Here is a 17,674-nt window from a genome sequence, read left to right as displayed (position 1 = left end):
CATATCAAATCTGCCCATGCAACAGGACCATCTGTAATACAGTGGTGAGATGACATTGTCCCTGAAGTGATAACTGGGATTGAATATTATTCAGCCTGCTATGTAGTGAGCCAGGATTACCGTTCTCTCTGTATTTTAGGCAACTGTCTCTCGCAGCAAAAAAAAAAAAAAAAAAAACTGTTCAGCTCCCCGGCTGTTTGTGACGGGGTAAAAAATAATGAAACGGTTCAGCAGTTTGTTTTCTTATCTTTTCCAGGCACACATGGATGTACAGCCTCACCTCTGCTGTGCTCCAGTGAGGTCTAACCGGTGTATTAGAAAGTTGGGTGATAAGAGGGGAATGTTGCCGGCGTTGAGGATGGAGGGGAGGCAGGGTGTCATTGCTGGAGAGATGTGTCCACCGCAGCCGTGGTGGCACATTGACTCGGTTGATTACGTTTGCAGCGTTGTGTGAATCCCCGGGGTAGATCCTTAACACAGGCAGCTGCGGAATGCCACTTTTATGGATATACCAAAACAACCCTCCCTCCCTCCCTCCCTCCCTCCCTACACACACACACACACACACACACACACACACACACACACACATACACAACTCCTCTATATCGCCCTCAACTCTTCATCATCCCATGTACATCATAATGGTGACTCCTCCTACACTGATGGCCTGTTAAGCAATCACAGAGGGGTGCACACACACATACACACACGTAGGACAGTAAAAGCGAGCAGCCTTACAGTGTGTATGTGTGGGGGGGGTGATCATGCACATGGTTGGAGGAGTTAGACTTGAGCACGGATGGCTGGCTGACGTGCAGGCCGGGTTTTTATACAGTTGCATAACATACAGTTCTGCACTTTAGAAACATTAAAATTTAAATGCTCTTTTTTAATCTGTGGCTCACACACAGACACACACAAACAAAAAACTTTCATGTCCACAAACACATCAATGATGCCATTATTTATTTCTTTTTTTTTTTCTTTCTTTTTTTTTTTTTTTTTTTTTTCTCTCCTCGCCTAAACCTCAGTAACCTGTGACAGACAGGAGCTGAGTGAGAGATAGAGAGCGAGAGTGGAGATGAGGAGGAGAGAGAGGAGCTCTTCTGTACCACAGAGCATGCCAGCCCTGCCCAGTCACTGCTTTTCATTTTGATAATTGACCGGGAATGCCAGAAATGTCCATCAGCTAATCCTCTTAGCTTTCATAATGCTGACTCTGTCACAGAAGCCCCTGTTTTAATGTAACAAGCAGCTAAGCCCAGAGCACAGGGCAGAGTCGCCCTAGGGCACTGAGGCCGCTCTGCCCCCTGGAGGCCAGAGGGAGATCTGCTCTCAACTCAACAAGTGCCCTGCCAATCTGTCAGACCACGTCAAATCATTAATCCATAAAAACCTGGCTCCAGGGTGACCACCCCTCTGCATTTCACACTGTACTCACTGGCAGGAAACGGTACTCAAAACGGAGCATCTTGGTCGTGTGTATCCATTCATCTGTGTGGATTGGAGGATGAATGAGTTTAATCCCTTTTGAATTCCCGGTCTACTCACTAAGCAGACCACTTAATGCCAATGACATCAATGTAATAAAGTGAAAAGGGGACGGATTTCTATGAAACCTCACAATATTCAAACATAGCACAAGGCACAAAAATCCCATGATACCCAGCTCTAAAAATGGAACTTGTCACTCTGCCCAAATGGACATCACGTTGATTTCGGGAGCTTTATTACTGGTGTTTTACAAGCTTAAGCACAGGTTGTAAATGAATACAAAGCAGTCCTTTGACATAGTGACAGTTGCTAGACATTAAAACATTTGTAGCTATGCCTCCTTACTTTTGGTCCGCTTTCATCTCACCCTTTGACAAAATGCGAAATAAAGAGAGAACGACAAACAGTGAGTCAGGAAACCAACGATGCAGAAAGGTTAAAGAACTAGTTTGACATTTTGGTTTCCTGCTAAGAGAAGAGGGATACCATTTTTATGACTGTGCCACGCTCATGTCATTTCGTTTGGTTTAAAACCAAGGTGGTGGTTACATCTAAATAACATCCCATATTTAATATACAATAATGTGTTAATGCTGTCAAGTTGATATGATGGGAGGTTTTACTGGTCTTCTCATTCTTCCAACATTGTGCGAATGCAGTATTTACTAACATGAGTAATGAGATGATTAGCTTATTTTAGCTTAAAGACTGGAAGCAGGGCAAACAGCTAGCTTGGCACAACATTTAGAACCCAAAAGTAGTCTTTTGAAGGTTTTTCACCCGCTGGTGAGTAAATTGAAACTGTTCGTTTTGCTTTTTCAGTCTTTTCATTTAATCCCCCCCTCACACATTCCCACTGTTCACATTGTAATTCTCCTCTAGGCTTCCTCTTGCTTTTTCCTCCATCTATTCCCCAATGCCTGCCTCTGTGGTTTAATCCCCATGTGCCAGCATCGTCCCGTGGTAATGGTCCTTCAGTAAAGGAGCCATTCTTGCCCACCCACTCTTTAAGATACACACAGACAGGCCATGTTACGCAGGAATCCTGAATTACACCATTATGGAGGTGATCCTCTTATGCAACCTGCTCTTCACACCCATCCACAAAGCGGGAATGCTCACGAGCACAAATCCACGAAGGCACTTGCTGCCAGATTATCCACGGTCCACAATACTGCAGCTGCCATTTTTCCTTTTTGATAAAACAAAGCATTTTGTTGGGCGCAGTCATAGCTGGGACTGATCCTGACTGGTTCTCTGGCAGGGATGACTTAGCCGTCATGTGTATGTGACTAAATATTTAGGACAGATCATATGAGATTGTTTTGCTTGGCCTGGGTACAAAACAGCACATTCTTCTCCTCCCAGAGCAAAACAAACATGACCAATTGGTTGTCCGTAACTTGAGGCGACGTAGGCAATAGGATCAGGAAACACGTTCTTGGATGAGGGGAGTATCAGCCTCTTAGCAAACTGCATTCAGGCTGACATGTGGTTCCAGCCAGTCAGCAGAATGCAGCCTGGCTGCCCTGCTCTTTCCGCTCAGCACATCAGAAGTAACCGGCCTGATCCGACGTGACATGCTTGACACCGCCTTGAGAGCTGTGAGGAGACCCTGCCGATGATTAATTCAAGCTCAGAAAACATGATGAGGATTAGCTTTCTGTGTTTATCCCTGCAGACGTCTCTCCTAAACTCAGGGTGCCTCTCTGGCATGACACAGGGCCGTGTAATAAGGCTGAATCATCTGCAGTGAATGACGTTGATGTGAAAACAAGTAGAGGCCTGGCCGAGGAGTGTGAATCCAGAGAAGTGACTCAGCACTACAACTGTTTATCTTCATGCAGTTCAGTTTAGATGCCAGCACTCTGAGCGGTGGTCTGCAGACCGAGGTCAGACAGAATGTCCAAATTATTCTGCTTGCTTTAACTTGTTGAACAACACAAGCGAGGCTCAGACAAAGTCTGATAGTGTCCCATCACAGGAACGTATGCCACAATTTCTTTTAGATTGGCTAAAGCTTTCTGTCACTTGTGTTCTCTTTTGGGGCTTATTCTAGTCATCTCATGCCAGATGCAAAATATATGTAAATATATGTATATGTGTATATATATATATATATACATATACACACACACACACACACACACACACACACACACACACACACACACACACACACACACACACATATACATATACATACATATATATATACACATATACATACATATATATATACATACACACACACATATACATACATATACATATATATATATATATATACACACACACACATATATATATAATATGATAACTTCAAGGACTGTACGCTTGAGACAGGCGCCAAATTTAAGCCTCAAAAAACGTCAGCTTTGGTCCAACCACTGTGGGAGTTGACCTACTCAAGGCTGGCTTGAGACCTGAGCAGAGCAAAAAATTCAAGTCTCAAGTTTTTATGCGGTAAAACCTAATGCGATAAAAGAAATACACACTTTGAACATGAAATTATTATTATTATTAGATCTATGCATTTAAAAGACTGCAAAATGTAATTCTACCCAGACCCCCAGACAGCTGCCCACTTACCCTGGTTGCTAGTCCAGCATTAAGCCACTGGATGAATGTATCATTTTAATAGGGGTCATTCACCGGTTACTTTACTTCCTTTTATCATTGCACTTTCATTAAGGAGGAAGAATCACAAGAGGCAGAGGTTGACCTTGCCCTGCAGTCACTAGTAAGGGTTCATTCATACATTTTCCATACTGCCTATTCTTAAGGGGGAGGGGGGCTCGAGCCAATCCCAGGGAGAACTCTAGTATGGGTTAACCTTCAAAAACACTGGATCCTACAATTCCCACAATTCAGTAGCGTCTTGGACTCTCCCTGCTTGGTCTTTAAACCCACGTCTTTAAAATCACAATAACTCAGGCTATCTGCAAAAAATTTGACATTGCGGATCCAATCTGAAATGTTTCATCAATTTTTTATTTTTTATTTTTTGTCACAGAAGAAACGACACCACTGTTTTCACAGCGCAGCACTCCCAGTGGGACGCTAACTGATCTCCATGTGTAAAATTGTACCGGAGCACAAGTCTACTTGAACATTTCTGCTAACTTTTTCATCAAAAGGCACATTTCAGTCCTCGTGCCTGCTTATGAATAATAACACTATGACATTAACAACTCCTACTCATCCTCCCACCACACAGTGCCTATAACTTTTGTGTCCAGTATGGAGGTGTGCGTGGTGATGAAATCACACAGCAGGGAAATTTACTGGCTCGCTGACTTTATTGCGCACCCCTCCATCCCCAGCTCCAAGTGTATGAAGTTGGAGAACTCACCCTCACTTGCCCTCTGTTTCAGGGTATACTGCTGGCTGTATTAATATAGACTTTGTGGCCCTGTCTCTGCAACTCTGATGTTATCTCCCCACAATGAATGGGCTGCATGTTTCTACTGGCATAACCTCTTTGGTCAGGCTGAATGGGACTCTCCACTGTTCTTTGCAAAGGGGAAAAGGTTGCTCTTTGCCTGCCTACCCGTCCCTTTCTTCTCTGCAGACAAAAGAATAATGAAGTTATTTATGTGCAGCTCATTACAAATGGCTTTCAGATATGGCCAGTCTTTTTCCTCTGGCCACTATCCGTCGTTAGGCAGCAGAGCGCCTAAAACAGTGAATGTCGTCCAATTTCGTACAGTCGTGATGCTCAAGCTCCAGTGGAAAAAAAAAAAAAAGCCGATTTGATATCTTGAGCCGAGGGTACGAGTGTGACGTTTTGATAGATGAAGTGCAGTTTATTGAAGGAAAGTAAGTGAACAACAAGAGTGTTTGGTAGAACTGGTGAGTTTGTCACCAGAATAATGAATTAGAAGTGACAGCTTGAGGAATAATTAACACAGAAGTAAAACAACAAGTGACGAGATGAGATAGTTGGTCAGACGTGTTGAAGAGACATTTTATTCTACAGTAGCAAAAGTCTGCTTCCTGTTATCAGGCCCAGATTTGTCATATAAAATGGGTAGACAAAATAACACGAACACCCTCAGCGCGAACAGCAGCCTCAAATTGAACATGAAAGTACATTCTTGACCTTGAAACAGTAGTTTTGCAACAAAATCTCAAATCAAGGCTTCCAACATTTTGTCGGAGCTTACAACCCTGTATTTCACGTAGCCACAGCATAAAAAGCACTGCATGAAACGTAAAGTTTAGTCCTGATTTTGGCTCTCTGGAGTTGACTGAGTTGCCTTATGTTGTTGACAGCGGTATGGGTGAGTTTTCATGTCATGGAAGATGAAGCGAGCAGTGCAGGAGATGACTTCTGCCTTCAGAATACACAGATTAGACTCTGTTGCTCCTCTCTGCCCTGTTTACTCTTCACACCTGAGCAGGCATACAAATAAACCTGCAGTGCTGCCACAGAATGCTCAACACTCTTGATTAATATTTCATTTTTCCTGCTGCTGACTGAGGAGCTTATGCAAGGAGTAAAAATCAGCAGGTCTCCAGAGACGCTTCCTGTGTGTGTGCATGTACGGCGAGCTTGTACTGTACTGTTAGTACCAGCCGTTGGCTAAAGTGGGCTTTGGCAGTAGTTGGCAGGTTGAGAGAAAAAATGGTTCAGAGCTGGGGATATTTCTCCCTCCATCTGTCTACTTGCTTCAGATAATTAGTAAAATATTCGTTACAATGCCAGCAGTGCATTAATGGATGGTGTCACACTTCCTTTTTTGGCTCAGTGTCACCTTGTCATCTCTATCCACCACAAACATACCTCAGCAGAATCAGCCTCACTTATACACGGGATATCCCAGCGCCGTGTAGCTACTGTGCAAACACTCCGAAAGGGCGTACTGTATTCCAACTGCCCTTTTCTCCCTTTGTGTCATATAAACACAGAGAATTTAAAGCTATACTCACAATTATATTGGAGTTTTTACAGTGTTATCTTAATCACAAAGTTTTTGAATGCTTGAACTTTTCTGATGTGACGAGACAAAAACAAGACAATCTCATCTCGAGATCCATTTTCTGTAGCACACGTCCTCAAAGTTAAACCAGAAAAATATCTGATGACACCATCTGCGGGACGACATCATTCGTCTGTGCTTTCCAAAACTGCTGCAAATCTCTGTTGAGAAATAAATGCATTTATTGCAACAATACAATGGTGGTTTGGTTAGGTTTAGGCACAAAAACTAATTTGTTAGATTGAAGGAAATATCAAAGTTTTGGATTAAATAACTGCTTTGTTTTTGGGTTGGGAACAGTAGACAACAAGGACTCTTACTTTATTATAACGTCACTTGACTTCCTCTTTTGTGTCCATCACAATTATTACAGCCGTTAGCATTAACCAGTAAGTTCCCCACTGTTTTGGGGAACGTATTACCTGAGTTTGTCCTGTTGTCATGGAATTGCAGATTTTCAAATTTGCATATTTAATCCTTAAAGCAAGACTGTAACTTTTGTTCCCTTTATTGCCCAAGATGCTCACAAGTGAGTATATTGAACACATCATCATCTAAATGAGAGCAAGTAATACAACCATAAACCATCAAAATATTAATCAGTAATCTGTGCTAAAATGTTGTTTTACAGTTACACAAATAGAGAAAAGTCATAAAGACATAGATAATCATCAGATCATAAAGTATGACTTGGTGATTTCAGTTACACACCAATGTTTATTTAAAGTTTGCTACCATTAGACAACATAACCAAAGGCTATTGGTCAAGCCAGACCAAGTAAGGCTGTAGTAGCAAAACCTTGCAGTGTATTGAACTACACCAAAGTGCATTTTACTGCATTTTGACTCCTCAGTTGTAATAGGAATATTGTGGCGTTCAAGGTTAGTTTTTCTTTAAAGTGCTCAGAAAAATGGAAATGTGAACATAGAGGGAGCAAAATCTATCCCAGCATCTATCACAGTAAATAGAAGCAGCTGATAATCATTCACTATTTAGTGATAAACCTCTGACAGCATTAAGTATCCACAGTGTATTGTTTAACTGGGACATACCCTCAGTACTTGATTCAAAAGCCTACATAGTAGATTTTGTATTGGAAAAATATGTCCAAAATGTGAAAAAAACTGAACTGTGCCATTGTTCTGCCGTACAGCCATAAAAGACTGGATTTTAATAACTGTATTAAACTAGTGAATAAACCACATGAATCATCACAGCAGTGATGGAGTTGGACGCTGAAATGAGCAGGGCTGAGTCAAACAGCAATTGTTGTGCAATACTCACACAGCTCATTGTTAACACTCTTGACATCAAGTCATTTGTGATCTGCTGTGCAAGGACATGACACATGCTTGGCATTTATATCAAACAACACATTTACATTACACTGACTGCTCCTTTTGACATCTGCGCACATTAAAACACTCCTACGAAGCCAATATTTCACCTTCTCCCCGCAGCTCAAACCACAGTTCACACACATTATTATCTCTGCTGCAGATAAGCGGCCATTCAGTCAGTCCTGCAGACGGCAAAGGAGGCCATGTGTGTATGTTTGACCAAGCCAGTGAGTGTAAAGCAGTGGCTAAATCTCTGTAAGCAGGCCCTGGCATTGCTTCGCAATTGCCTGCCTGCTGTGTGGGCAGGGGCCTGAAGGGGACTAATCCCTTGGCACGGGCACGGGTCACACATGTTGACGTGTCTGTGAGTGTTTGTGTGTGTTCGTGAAGACCCAAGCTGCAGGATAGAGTCAAGACCTGCAGACAGATTCCAAAAGCCCAGACTAATAACCTGCAGCGCCTTTTACACTCAACCAGTAGCCCACACACCAAGTCTTGGATGCTCTTGAGAGATGACGACTAACGTGTTTGGAGGTCTGCCTCATACTGCACCAACAGGGACAGCACTGATCTTACATAACCTTGGTCTGCAGGAGATTGTGTCGGAGTGTGAGGCTTTTTACCCTTACTTGCTGCTCGGTTTTTGCTTAAGTGGGCAGCAGTGGTGGCTGGAAAAGTTGACATGCTGTTTCAGCCTTGTCAACCTGTATGAGGAGATGGCTGCGAGGGCACGGCAGCTTTCCTGTCTGTTATCTTGGCAGTTAAGGTGACCCACAGCAGGCCTGGAGGCAGCAAGAGCCGCCTCTGCTCTGCAGCCTCACAAGTCCTGTGACACACACACACACACACACACACTCACACACACATGCATGTGTGTGCTGTTTGTGATTTTGAGACACGATTGAGTTAACGTGAATAGCACTTTGAGATCTGTACTGTCAGATATAAAGTGCATTAGAAATAAAATGCATTATTATTAGTCTGACATTTTGGGAAATGTGCTTATTTGCTTTCTTGACAAGAATTAGATGAAAAGATCAATAGTTTGTTATCAATAGTTACAAAATATGGTTACAACAGTTTGTTGAGGACAAGACGTGACTGCACACTGCAAAAAAATAGTCCATCACATAACCCCCCTGTAATACCACAAATTGTTATTCTAACACTTGAGTTTTTGCAAAGATTAATCGAATAAGCTTTAGAGGTGCTGGTGGGTGCAAAGGTACCTTCAGACAGAGCCAGGCTAGCTGTTTCCCCTGATTTCCAGTCTTTATGCTAAGCTAAGCTAACCAACTCCTGATTGTAGCATTACACATAAGGTGACAGACATGAGAGTGGCGTTAATCCTCTCATCTAACTCTTGGTAACTCTTCAATAAAGGCTTAGGTGAATAAGCACATTTCCCAAAAACGTGGGACAATTTCTTGTAAATTTTTCTGAGTGGAAGTGCTTTTAATCGAATGGGCCAAACAATTAGAAGTTCAACAATTGGAAGAGACTTAATCATTCCTGGAGCGGTCTATATATATATACTGCTGTGTAATAACGGGGGGGGGGGGCCTGCATTAGAGAAAACAGCAGGGCTTGTCTGTAAAATTGTATCTATTAGCAAGAGCTTTTAAACAATCAACTTTGAATCTCACTCTTTTAAAGAGGGGGGGGGGGGAAGCAGTACAAGATAAGATTTTGGGAACATCCAGTCTGTTTGTGATGTATTTGTCCTGAACACAACATTAGATCACCCTTGATTGGATAATTATAATAACTGGCTACTTCTATTAAAGTGTCTATTAACATAGTGATCTCTCCATACAATGTAGGCTGCATTTTAGAGTCGAGGGAATGAAAATGTCCAATTACCTCCTCTCCAGGAGGCTCCAGGTGATAACAGATAGCACCAAGTAACAGGTGAGCAGTGGCACCTGACCTTCACAGATCACTGCCATGGAGTCTCCCTGGCTCTAAGGAGCCCTCGGTTGGCCGGCACGGGTGTCACATTTGCAGAGCTGCCAAGTATCAAACACTTATTAGGGGTTTGTGGAGGCTCAGTCCAGCTGGACTCACAGTTTAAGCTGACATGTACATTTGTGGAAAATTCACGACACATTAAAGTGAAAGTCAGGCTCTTTCATTTTAATGCTTTTCTGAACGTACAGCGAAATTGATTTTTTTTTTCTTTCATATAATGGTAATTGTTTGCCTCTTAATGATCACTGACTGCAGGACATATTTACCCACATTTAATTTACCACTGCCTCACTCACATAAAAGGTCCCCATTACATTATTCATTTCTACTATGTACAGCCTCAACAGCTCTGTTTGCGTGAAGCAATTTTCTGAAGGGCAAAACGTATAAACCATTACACTCTTGGCCAAAAAAAAACCTTTAGGTAATGACTAATTATTTCATGGTTGTAGATTTGGGAGGGGAAAAGCGGGCGCTGATGCCCGTGAGCCTGAAGATCTATAACCTCAATTATTCAGCATGATATCAGAATGAGGATAGCAGGTGAGTTGTAGGCCAGTTATTAAAGGGGCTGTGCTCGGGACCCAGAAAGATATTGGATTTGGTTTCATAACACAGCGGTGGTGGGATACGGGTGTGTTGTGTTGCGCTTGTTTGGAGCAGCATGATAGGACTCGCCTCGTCGCACAAATCCAACCTACACGTTTGAGCTCACGGCGACGCGCAAATAACGTGACACTTTGCCACACTCCGGGGTCCAGCTGATCGATGGGCGGCTGTCCGGAGGTTTCAAGGAGGACAGCGGGGAGTTAGAAGAAAGGAGAGCATGATTTTTTTTTTCCTCCCACTGGCTGTTTTCACATGCAGTCCTCGGGAAAGTTAAAGGGGCCCGGTCTCATTGAAGGGGATGAAGGGCGCGTGGTAGGAGGGCAGCTGATGGTCCTCTCTCATCAGCTCGGCTTTTCTGCACTGAGGAGGGATTCACGTGAAGGGGGAGGCGCCCGAGCGAGGCACGACTGCTGCCCGAATTTAACAATTAACCTTGATGAACACAGATAGGTTTCACTTAACAGGCGCAGGTGCGTGGGATTCGCGATACGGCGCAGCTGAGAGATTTCACGTTTATGACCGGACACTGACGCATTTTATGCCAAACACAGAAACTACACGGATAGAGGATATTGCAGCTGTTTTTTTTTTTCTCCCTCACGGGACAGGATGCACGTTGCAATGGGAGCCCGTCCGACACCCATCCTCTTGCAGAATCCGAATTCAGGAGCGTCGCTGAATTGATTTGGAGACCTATATCGGAATTTGACCGCCGTGTCATTGCCCAGGCTACCAGTCCCAGCAGCGGAAAGGCATCTTCTTAGAGACAAGAAGAAGAAGAATAAGAAGAAGAAGGAGGAGGAGGAGGAGGTGGGGGAGAAAACTGTCCGCTTCACTACTCTCCATCTGCGCCCTGGACGGCTTGAAATGAGGACCACATCCCGGCTGTGTTCCGTGTGAAGAGGCAAGCGGGGCGGCAGTTTCTTCGGCTCTCAAGGACGCACAAAAAAAAAAGTGGCCGCCGGCCGAGCTGCGAAGCATGGAGCGGGACGACACCGACACCGTGAGCGCGTCCAAAAAGACAATAATTGCGAAGATATTTAAAGTTCGCAAGAGGAGGGAGATGCTTTTCGTTCAGGTGTGCTTTATCTGCAGTGTCCTCTTCGTGGCGTGGAGCATGTCGGCGCTGTTGACCAAGACAGGTGAGTGGGGGAGAGACTGCTGAGATGCACCGGGGCGCAGGGAGCTGAGGACGGAGCATGTAGCAGCTCAGAAATCTGCAGTGAAATCACGCACCCGCACGCACAGCAGTTAATGGTGATCAGAGCCACATTCACACCGATCACTGAAACAAACGCGTTAATGTCAAGGACATGGGATCACAGCGGTGTGTTCGTGTGTGTTTTCAAATAGGAGCAGGTCCTTCTTCCTTTCCAAAAATGTGTTTGCCTCTGATTGCGCGTTTCTACCCCCCTTTTTTTTTTTTTTTTTAGTCTGAAGTCTGTAATTTGGGTAAAAATGCAGTAAATGGCCCAAGATGCGTTCGGTGTTTCTGGCCAATCACACTCAGTAGTAAAAGTCAGCTGCACATGTTAATGTCAGCTCACAGCCTCTTCTTTTTTTAATAACACCTCAGTGTTGGAGGATACATGCGTCTGTTTGTCCGTAGCCTGTATGCCGCAGTGTGCGCGCCGTGGCAGCGGCACGTTTTTAATTTGCGAGGCAGGCTCGTAATCACGGCACACTCACACGTCAAGCTCCACATGCACACATCGATCAGTGACCGACCCCTGAATGCACGCAATTTTTGATTTTTTTTCCCAAGTATATATATTTATATTTTGGCGCCAGGCGCATCCTCGGTCACACTACACTGGAGCTCAGGATCGTAGTTAATACTGGCATCATCGCGTCTGGCCCGGGGCTTCGCACACCATTGCACACACTGGATCACCTCAGTCACTCTCGAGCATCGTCATGCTTCCAGGTTCCACCGAGGGATGCTGATTTTACGCAGAGGCCACTGACGATCATTTAAAATGGAGTGTGTGTGTGGTGGTGGGTGGAGGGGGGGGGGGGGGGGGTAAACACCAGGCTGCTTTTGCTTAAATGTTACAATATTCATAGCTGATGCCCGAGGTGTTCGCTGAGCAAACGACTCAGATGGCTGATCATGCGTGATGCGTGTGATGCCCATGCAGGCGCGCGCACAGACACGCAGAAACGGACACCCCCAAACAGCACACCCTCCCATGCACACATGTCAAAACTCTTACCTCAGGCCTGCACAAACACTGACACGCAGAGCATCCCACACACACACACAGTTATGTAATGTAACGACCAACCTTGACATTTTGCTGGTGAAGAATGATATCTGACACACACCACTGGGATCACAGGTTAACTAGACAAAACACACCCCTAGGACTGTGCAGTGTGTATGAAGGGAACAACAAGACGGTGCCAACATGAATATTGCAAACATTTTTTTAGTGCAGGGGAGATTTAATACTGCATTTTAAACATGTGTTCTTGCATGTGGGCATGAAAGGGAAAAGGTCTCTCTTTGTTTTTGTTTTTTTTTTATACTCAAAGTGCCTCTAACCCTAAGCCCCAGCCCCACACACTGACCTGGGATCTGTCCATCTGCAACCACTTAGGCCCCATGGCTGAAAGCAGCTGTAAATTCGCCACAACCGCTGCCTGACTGTAGATCTGAAACTGATGTATTGGGAGTTTTATTAATTACATTAAAAACAACAAGAGGCTTAAAAGATTATTCTGGAATGATATCATACAGGCGAGTGCAAATCTCTTATCTCCAAAGGCAGGCACTGGGAGCCAAAGTAAGCCCCCTTGTCACTAATGGCTGGCCTTTTTTTTTTTTTTTTTTTTTTCATTTAATCAAGTTTGCCTGACCCACACAGTGATGGCCATGTGAGGGTGTTGACAGAAGGCATTCCTCATGAATTCCAGCCTATCTGACCAGCAGTAGGGGCAGAGGGATGTCAAGGTGACATGCACGAGAAGTGTTTTAGAGAGAACCAGATGCCCCCCCCCTCCCTCTGAACCCACGAGACCCAAAAGCTCGCCATAATCAGATCTGTCTAATTGAATAGCTGTGGCCTTCTCATCTTTCAGCCATCACATCAGGAACAAGCGTTTGTCATGTCACAGTAAAATCTGTGCCCCGTGTTTGCCACCTCTTTTGATTGATAGTAGTGTGGGGGAGTGTTGATGTGCTGAATGGTCCAGATGGATGGGATTTGATGCACTGCTCCTGGGTTACATCTCCATAAAGAGGGGTGGGGCGCAACATGCTGTTGTGCATGCTGATCGGGCTGCGTGTGAGTGCAACAGGGCTCCACATGGGGGACTAGAACAGGTGTGTTTTTTTTTTTTTTCCAAGAGGCAGGGGCAGGGCTCGGATCTGACAGGTAGCTGCAGCAGGCTGATGGCAATGGCCAGCGGGGGGGGGGGTTATGGTGCTGTGCTGTGCCGTGCTGTGAGATGTGACACTCATAAGTAGAGCATGTTCATCGCACATAGATTGATGGATGGTTGTCCTTGGTCCCTCTCCCTGCTGAGCTGATTGAACAGACCTGGAGGATGACATTACCACTGTGCTATTATTATTATTGCTTGCACCCTCTTGTCTTCCTCTGCTACTCAATATAGAGGTGTACTCACAGCCTTTTGTTTTCCCCGTTTGGTTTCTCTGTCGCTGCTTTAAAGTAGCAAGTAGATTTAATGTCAAATATATTGCCTTTTTTTTTTTTTTTTTAACCTGATAAATCAAAGATCCAATTACCAAGGTAAATTGAATGGTTCTTGGCTCAAGTTCCCTGTCCACCAAATTCCACTGACAAACACACAAGGATTAATCAAAACCTCTTAATTTACAAGAGGGCACCAAATCAGTGGTCATTGAACAAGAAGAATAAAACGATTGATCAAAGCAAGTCGTGCCCCACAGCAGGTTGAGGCCCTCATTTAACCCCCCCCCCCCCCCCCCCCCCAGCCTGCCTAGAAGTACTACCAGAATCAGGTCTTCACTGTTTTTCCTCTCGGATGCTTGGCAGGGTGCACTGCACACTCATGTTCACACGCACACATGCAGTTGTTCTGCCTTGTGTAGTCTTCCAGGAAACATCTGACTCTATTTTTAAAAATTGGAAGATTTCATAGTTGCGGCGATGCGTTTCAACACATAACCGCTTGTACGAATTAGATTTAGATGGACTGTCGTGTCATTTTCCAAAACAATGTAAATGATCCACTATGTCCGAACCAGTTTGTTGTTTGAATGTGAACGATCCGGCCATGTGCAACGTGTTTGTTTGTGTTTTGCAAATTGGCATCCATGTTGCTCTCCTGGCACTAAATTGGACAGTGTTGTTTTTTTTGTGAGCCTTGCTAGAATAGGATTAAAACAAAAAGGAAAGACCAGAGGCAGTAGAGGAGTGAATCTGAGCTGGTTAGTGAGGAGGAACAGGTTGGAGCGATGACTGGAGGGTTTGGTCTTTTGGATTGGACGAGCTGTGGGAAGCAGCTGCAGTCGCCTTGTGTACAGTCTGTTTGTCCAGCGCCTGCTGATCGTCAGGCTGTCTAACTATACTGGATAGAAAGCCGTTTAATGAAGTCCTTTCTGTGTCAGTACACCAGGACTACTATTAGGTGTTTTTTTTTTAATTTATATTTGAAAAATGTAATATTTGTTTTTCACACAAGACCAATACTGGATTGTTTTCCCTTTTTAAATTTAAGGTATCTTTATCAAATCAAAGTTCCCATTGGCTCCACAGAGCATCTTAGTGTCTTTATCTGACGGACATGGCTTTAGCTTATCTGTGCTAGAGTTAGCCAGCGTGTGCCATGATACTGATGTGTCGGTTGATTTACTGGTCCAATTTTACTATATTATTACCGTAAAATGTAAATTACTTCTGTCTTTATGGTGGCAATTGTCATTGAAGGACTTTGACCTAGAAAAACAATTTAGTACCCTAAAAGCAGTCTAGGGGACGAGGGATTTCCAGGGGGTGTGTGAGAGGAAAAATGGAATGGCTGTCCTTGTATAGTATTTTCTTGCAGAAAAATGCCCTGACAAGGGCCTTGGAAGCGTTCAAATGATCGTTCCGAAATATAAAATGCTGATTTACATAAATGTGTTCTTTTTGTGAAATTATTTGCTTTACTCCGATTTAAAATATGACAGCATTTTCCCCTATCTTCTCTCATGATGTGCCTGTGCGTGTCGGTTTGCTCTTGCCATAGCCTTCATAGCTATAAATAGGCTGTTCTTTGTTTAATTTTTTTTTTTTTTTTTAAAAAAGGTGCGGGAGATTGGGAGTGTATCAACCTGGTTGGGATGTCGAAGGGGGTGTATGGTCTAAAATGTTTAGGAACCGCTGGTCTAAACCATTACTTCCTCAAAGTCGGGGCAATTGGCCTCCTGAGACTGAACGGTCATATGAGGATGACACATTGTCAAGGAGACATTTACATGAACAGATCATGTGAGTTCACTGCTACATGGAAAGTCTTTCACAACCATTGCGTAACTGACAACAAAGAGCCAGATCTAGGTAGTCTGTTGATGAACAACTTGTATACGAGTTGAACACGGACCATTGGTTTATTCCCTAAGCTCTTATACAGAAATACTCTCCATCATCCTGCTTCGCCATCTCAACGTTGCGTTTTGTATGGAGACATTTTATGAAAATTGCAAGTCAAAAACGCTGCTCAGCACGTTGGTATGATTTTACATAAAAGATTTGGGACAGCAGTTTTTGATGCCCTCATTACGGAGGCTTAAGAGCCGTTTAATGAAAAATGAAACTTGCATGCTCCTCCTCCCACTCTCCCACCCCAACACATAATGGCACAGCAGCTGCATGTTGATGTGTTATTGCTGCCGCCAGATGAAAATTTCATATCTACATAAACGAAAAACTTTTAAGGGATTAAAGAACTGCAGCCTTATTTGGATTAATGACCGTGATCATGATCATGGATGTTTTGGGTCATGAAACAGACATACTGCGCCAGAGCGGCCATGTTAGTTTTGATTTCTCATTTTAAAATGTGCAAAATGGAGTTTTGAGGTTTCCCTGCAGCATAAAGCAAATGCTTTCAGAGTCATTCCAGGTGATCTGGAGCATTAAACTCCAACATGTTTTGTGCTGTAAACTTGCATACTCTGCTATAAGTTTAGACATGTTGCATGTATGATAAGCTAAGCTGTTTTTGTCTTCCATTGCAGGCCATGGCATGCTAGTGGAGGGACATCCGAATGTTGAACACTGGGGAAGACGGCTAATGGCTTCGGAACCCGACAATAAAACGGAGCAGAAGAACTGTTCAGAGCCAGGTATGCCATTCTGAGATTACAGCTGCACTCATCATGTTTTATGGTCAATGGGTTAAATTACTTTAATGCAAAGCAGGTCACTCGTAGTGATGGCCCAGCAGAGAGTTATTACACCACTCTGCATTTTTCCTCAGCTCCACAGTGCGTTTTTAGCCTTTTCCGGTTCATTATTTTGGCTTGTGACGTAACTGCCCCAAGTGGGCAAAGAAATCAATTATTGCTTCTTTAAATCAAATCTTTTATCAAGACTCGGTGTGAGTGAGGGAGGTCTTTTATTTTGTTGTTTTATCTTGATCATTAGATACACAGATGTCTATGGGTGAACTCTTTGTAAGGTGATTTATTGTTCTAGGAGAGAAAACAATACATCAGTACAATTGGTGCTAAAAAGTAACTCCCAATAGAGCCAATACTAAAGTTTTTGAGTTGTTACTTTGCTTTAATTCAGCTTGACTCTATTGTTCTGACTCAGTTTAGATCACTTGTGCTGTTATAAGCACTGAAAGTGCTATTAAAAGGGTCATATTGATTATGTTACAGCATCTTTGGTACGCTTAAAGGAAGCAGCAATCTCTGTAATTAGTCATACTGGCCTGTATGCTGACACTTCCACTGACACTGCTGATGTCTGCATCGGGCTACGAAAATCATTAAAGCCACGTTTTTCATGAAATTATTGATTTGAAATGGTGCACAAGTACCGGCAGCACCGGCAAGACATCATTTGTTTGTCTTGCTTTTCATTTTCATGGCATTTGAATGGCCACCAGTCCTGACTTTTGTTCTACATCCACTGGTTCACTTGATTGTCATGTGATCCTGCCAGACTTTGGAGAGAAACATGGCACCCAAGGTGCCAAGATTAGAGGTTTGGTCCCCTTAGGACATTTTCTGAAATATTTGTACTTCTTGTGCTGTGATATTAACTGGCTTTAGAGAATGTAGGAATTAA

General features: G+C 43.7%; 1 protein-coding gene across 1 annotated transcript in view; it reads left to right on the top strand.

Moving 5' to 3' along the window:
* The first annotated feature begins 11,382 nt into the window (after positions 1–11,382).
* Positions 11,383–17,674, top strand: part of slc24a4b (solute carrier family 24 member 4b) — a 30,722-nt gene continuing 24,430 nt past the window's right edge. Inside the window, exons 1-2 of the mRNA XM_070849257.1 lie at positions 11,383–11,545; positions 16,615–16,722. Of these exons, the coding sequence (XP_070705358.1) occupies positions 11,383–11,545; positions 16,615–16,722 (271 nt within the window). The remainder of the gene's footprint in view (positions 11,546–16,614; positions 16,723–17,674) is intronic.

Source organism: Pempheris klunzingeri, chromosome 18, assembly GCF_042242105.1.
Source record: "Pempheris klunzingeri isolate RE-2024b chromosome 18, fPemKlu1.hap1, whole genome shotgun sequence".
Classification (NCBI taxonomy): Eukaryota; Metazoa; Chordata; class Actinopteri; order Acropomatiformes; family Pempheridae; genus Pempheris; species Pempheris klunzingeri.
This window is presented reverse-complemented; position numbering and strand designations above follow the sequence as displayed.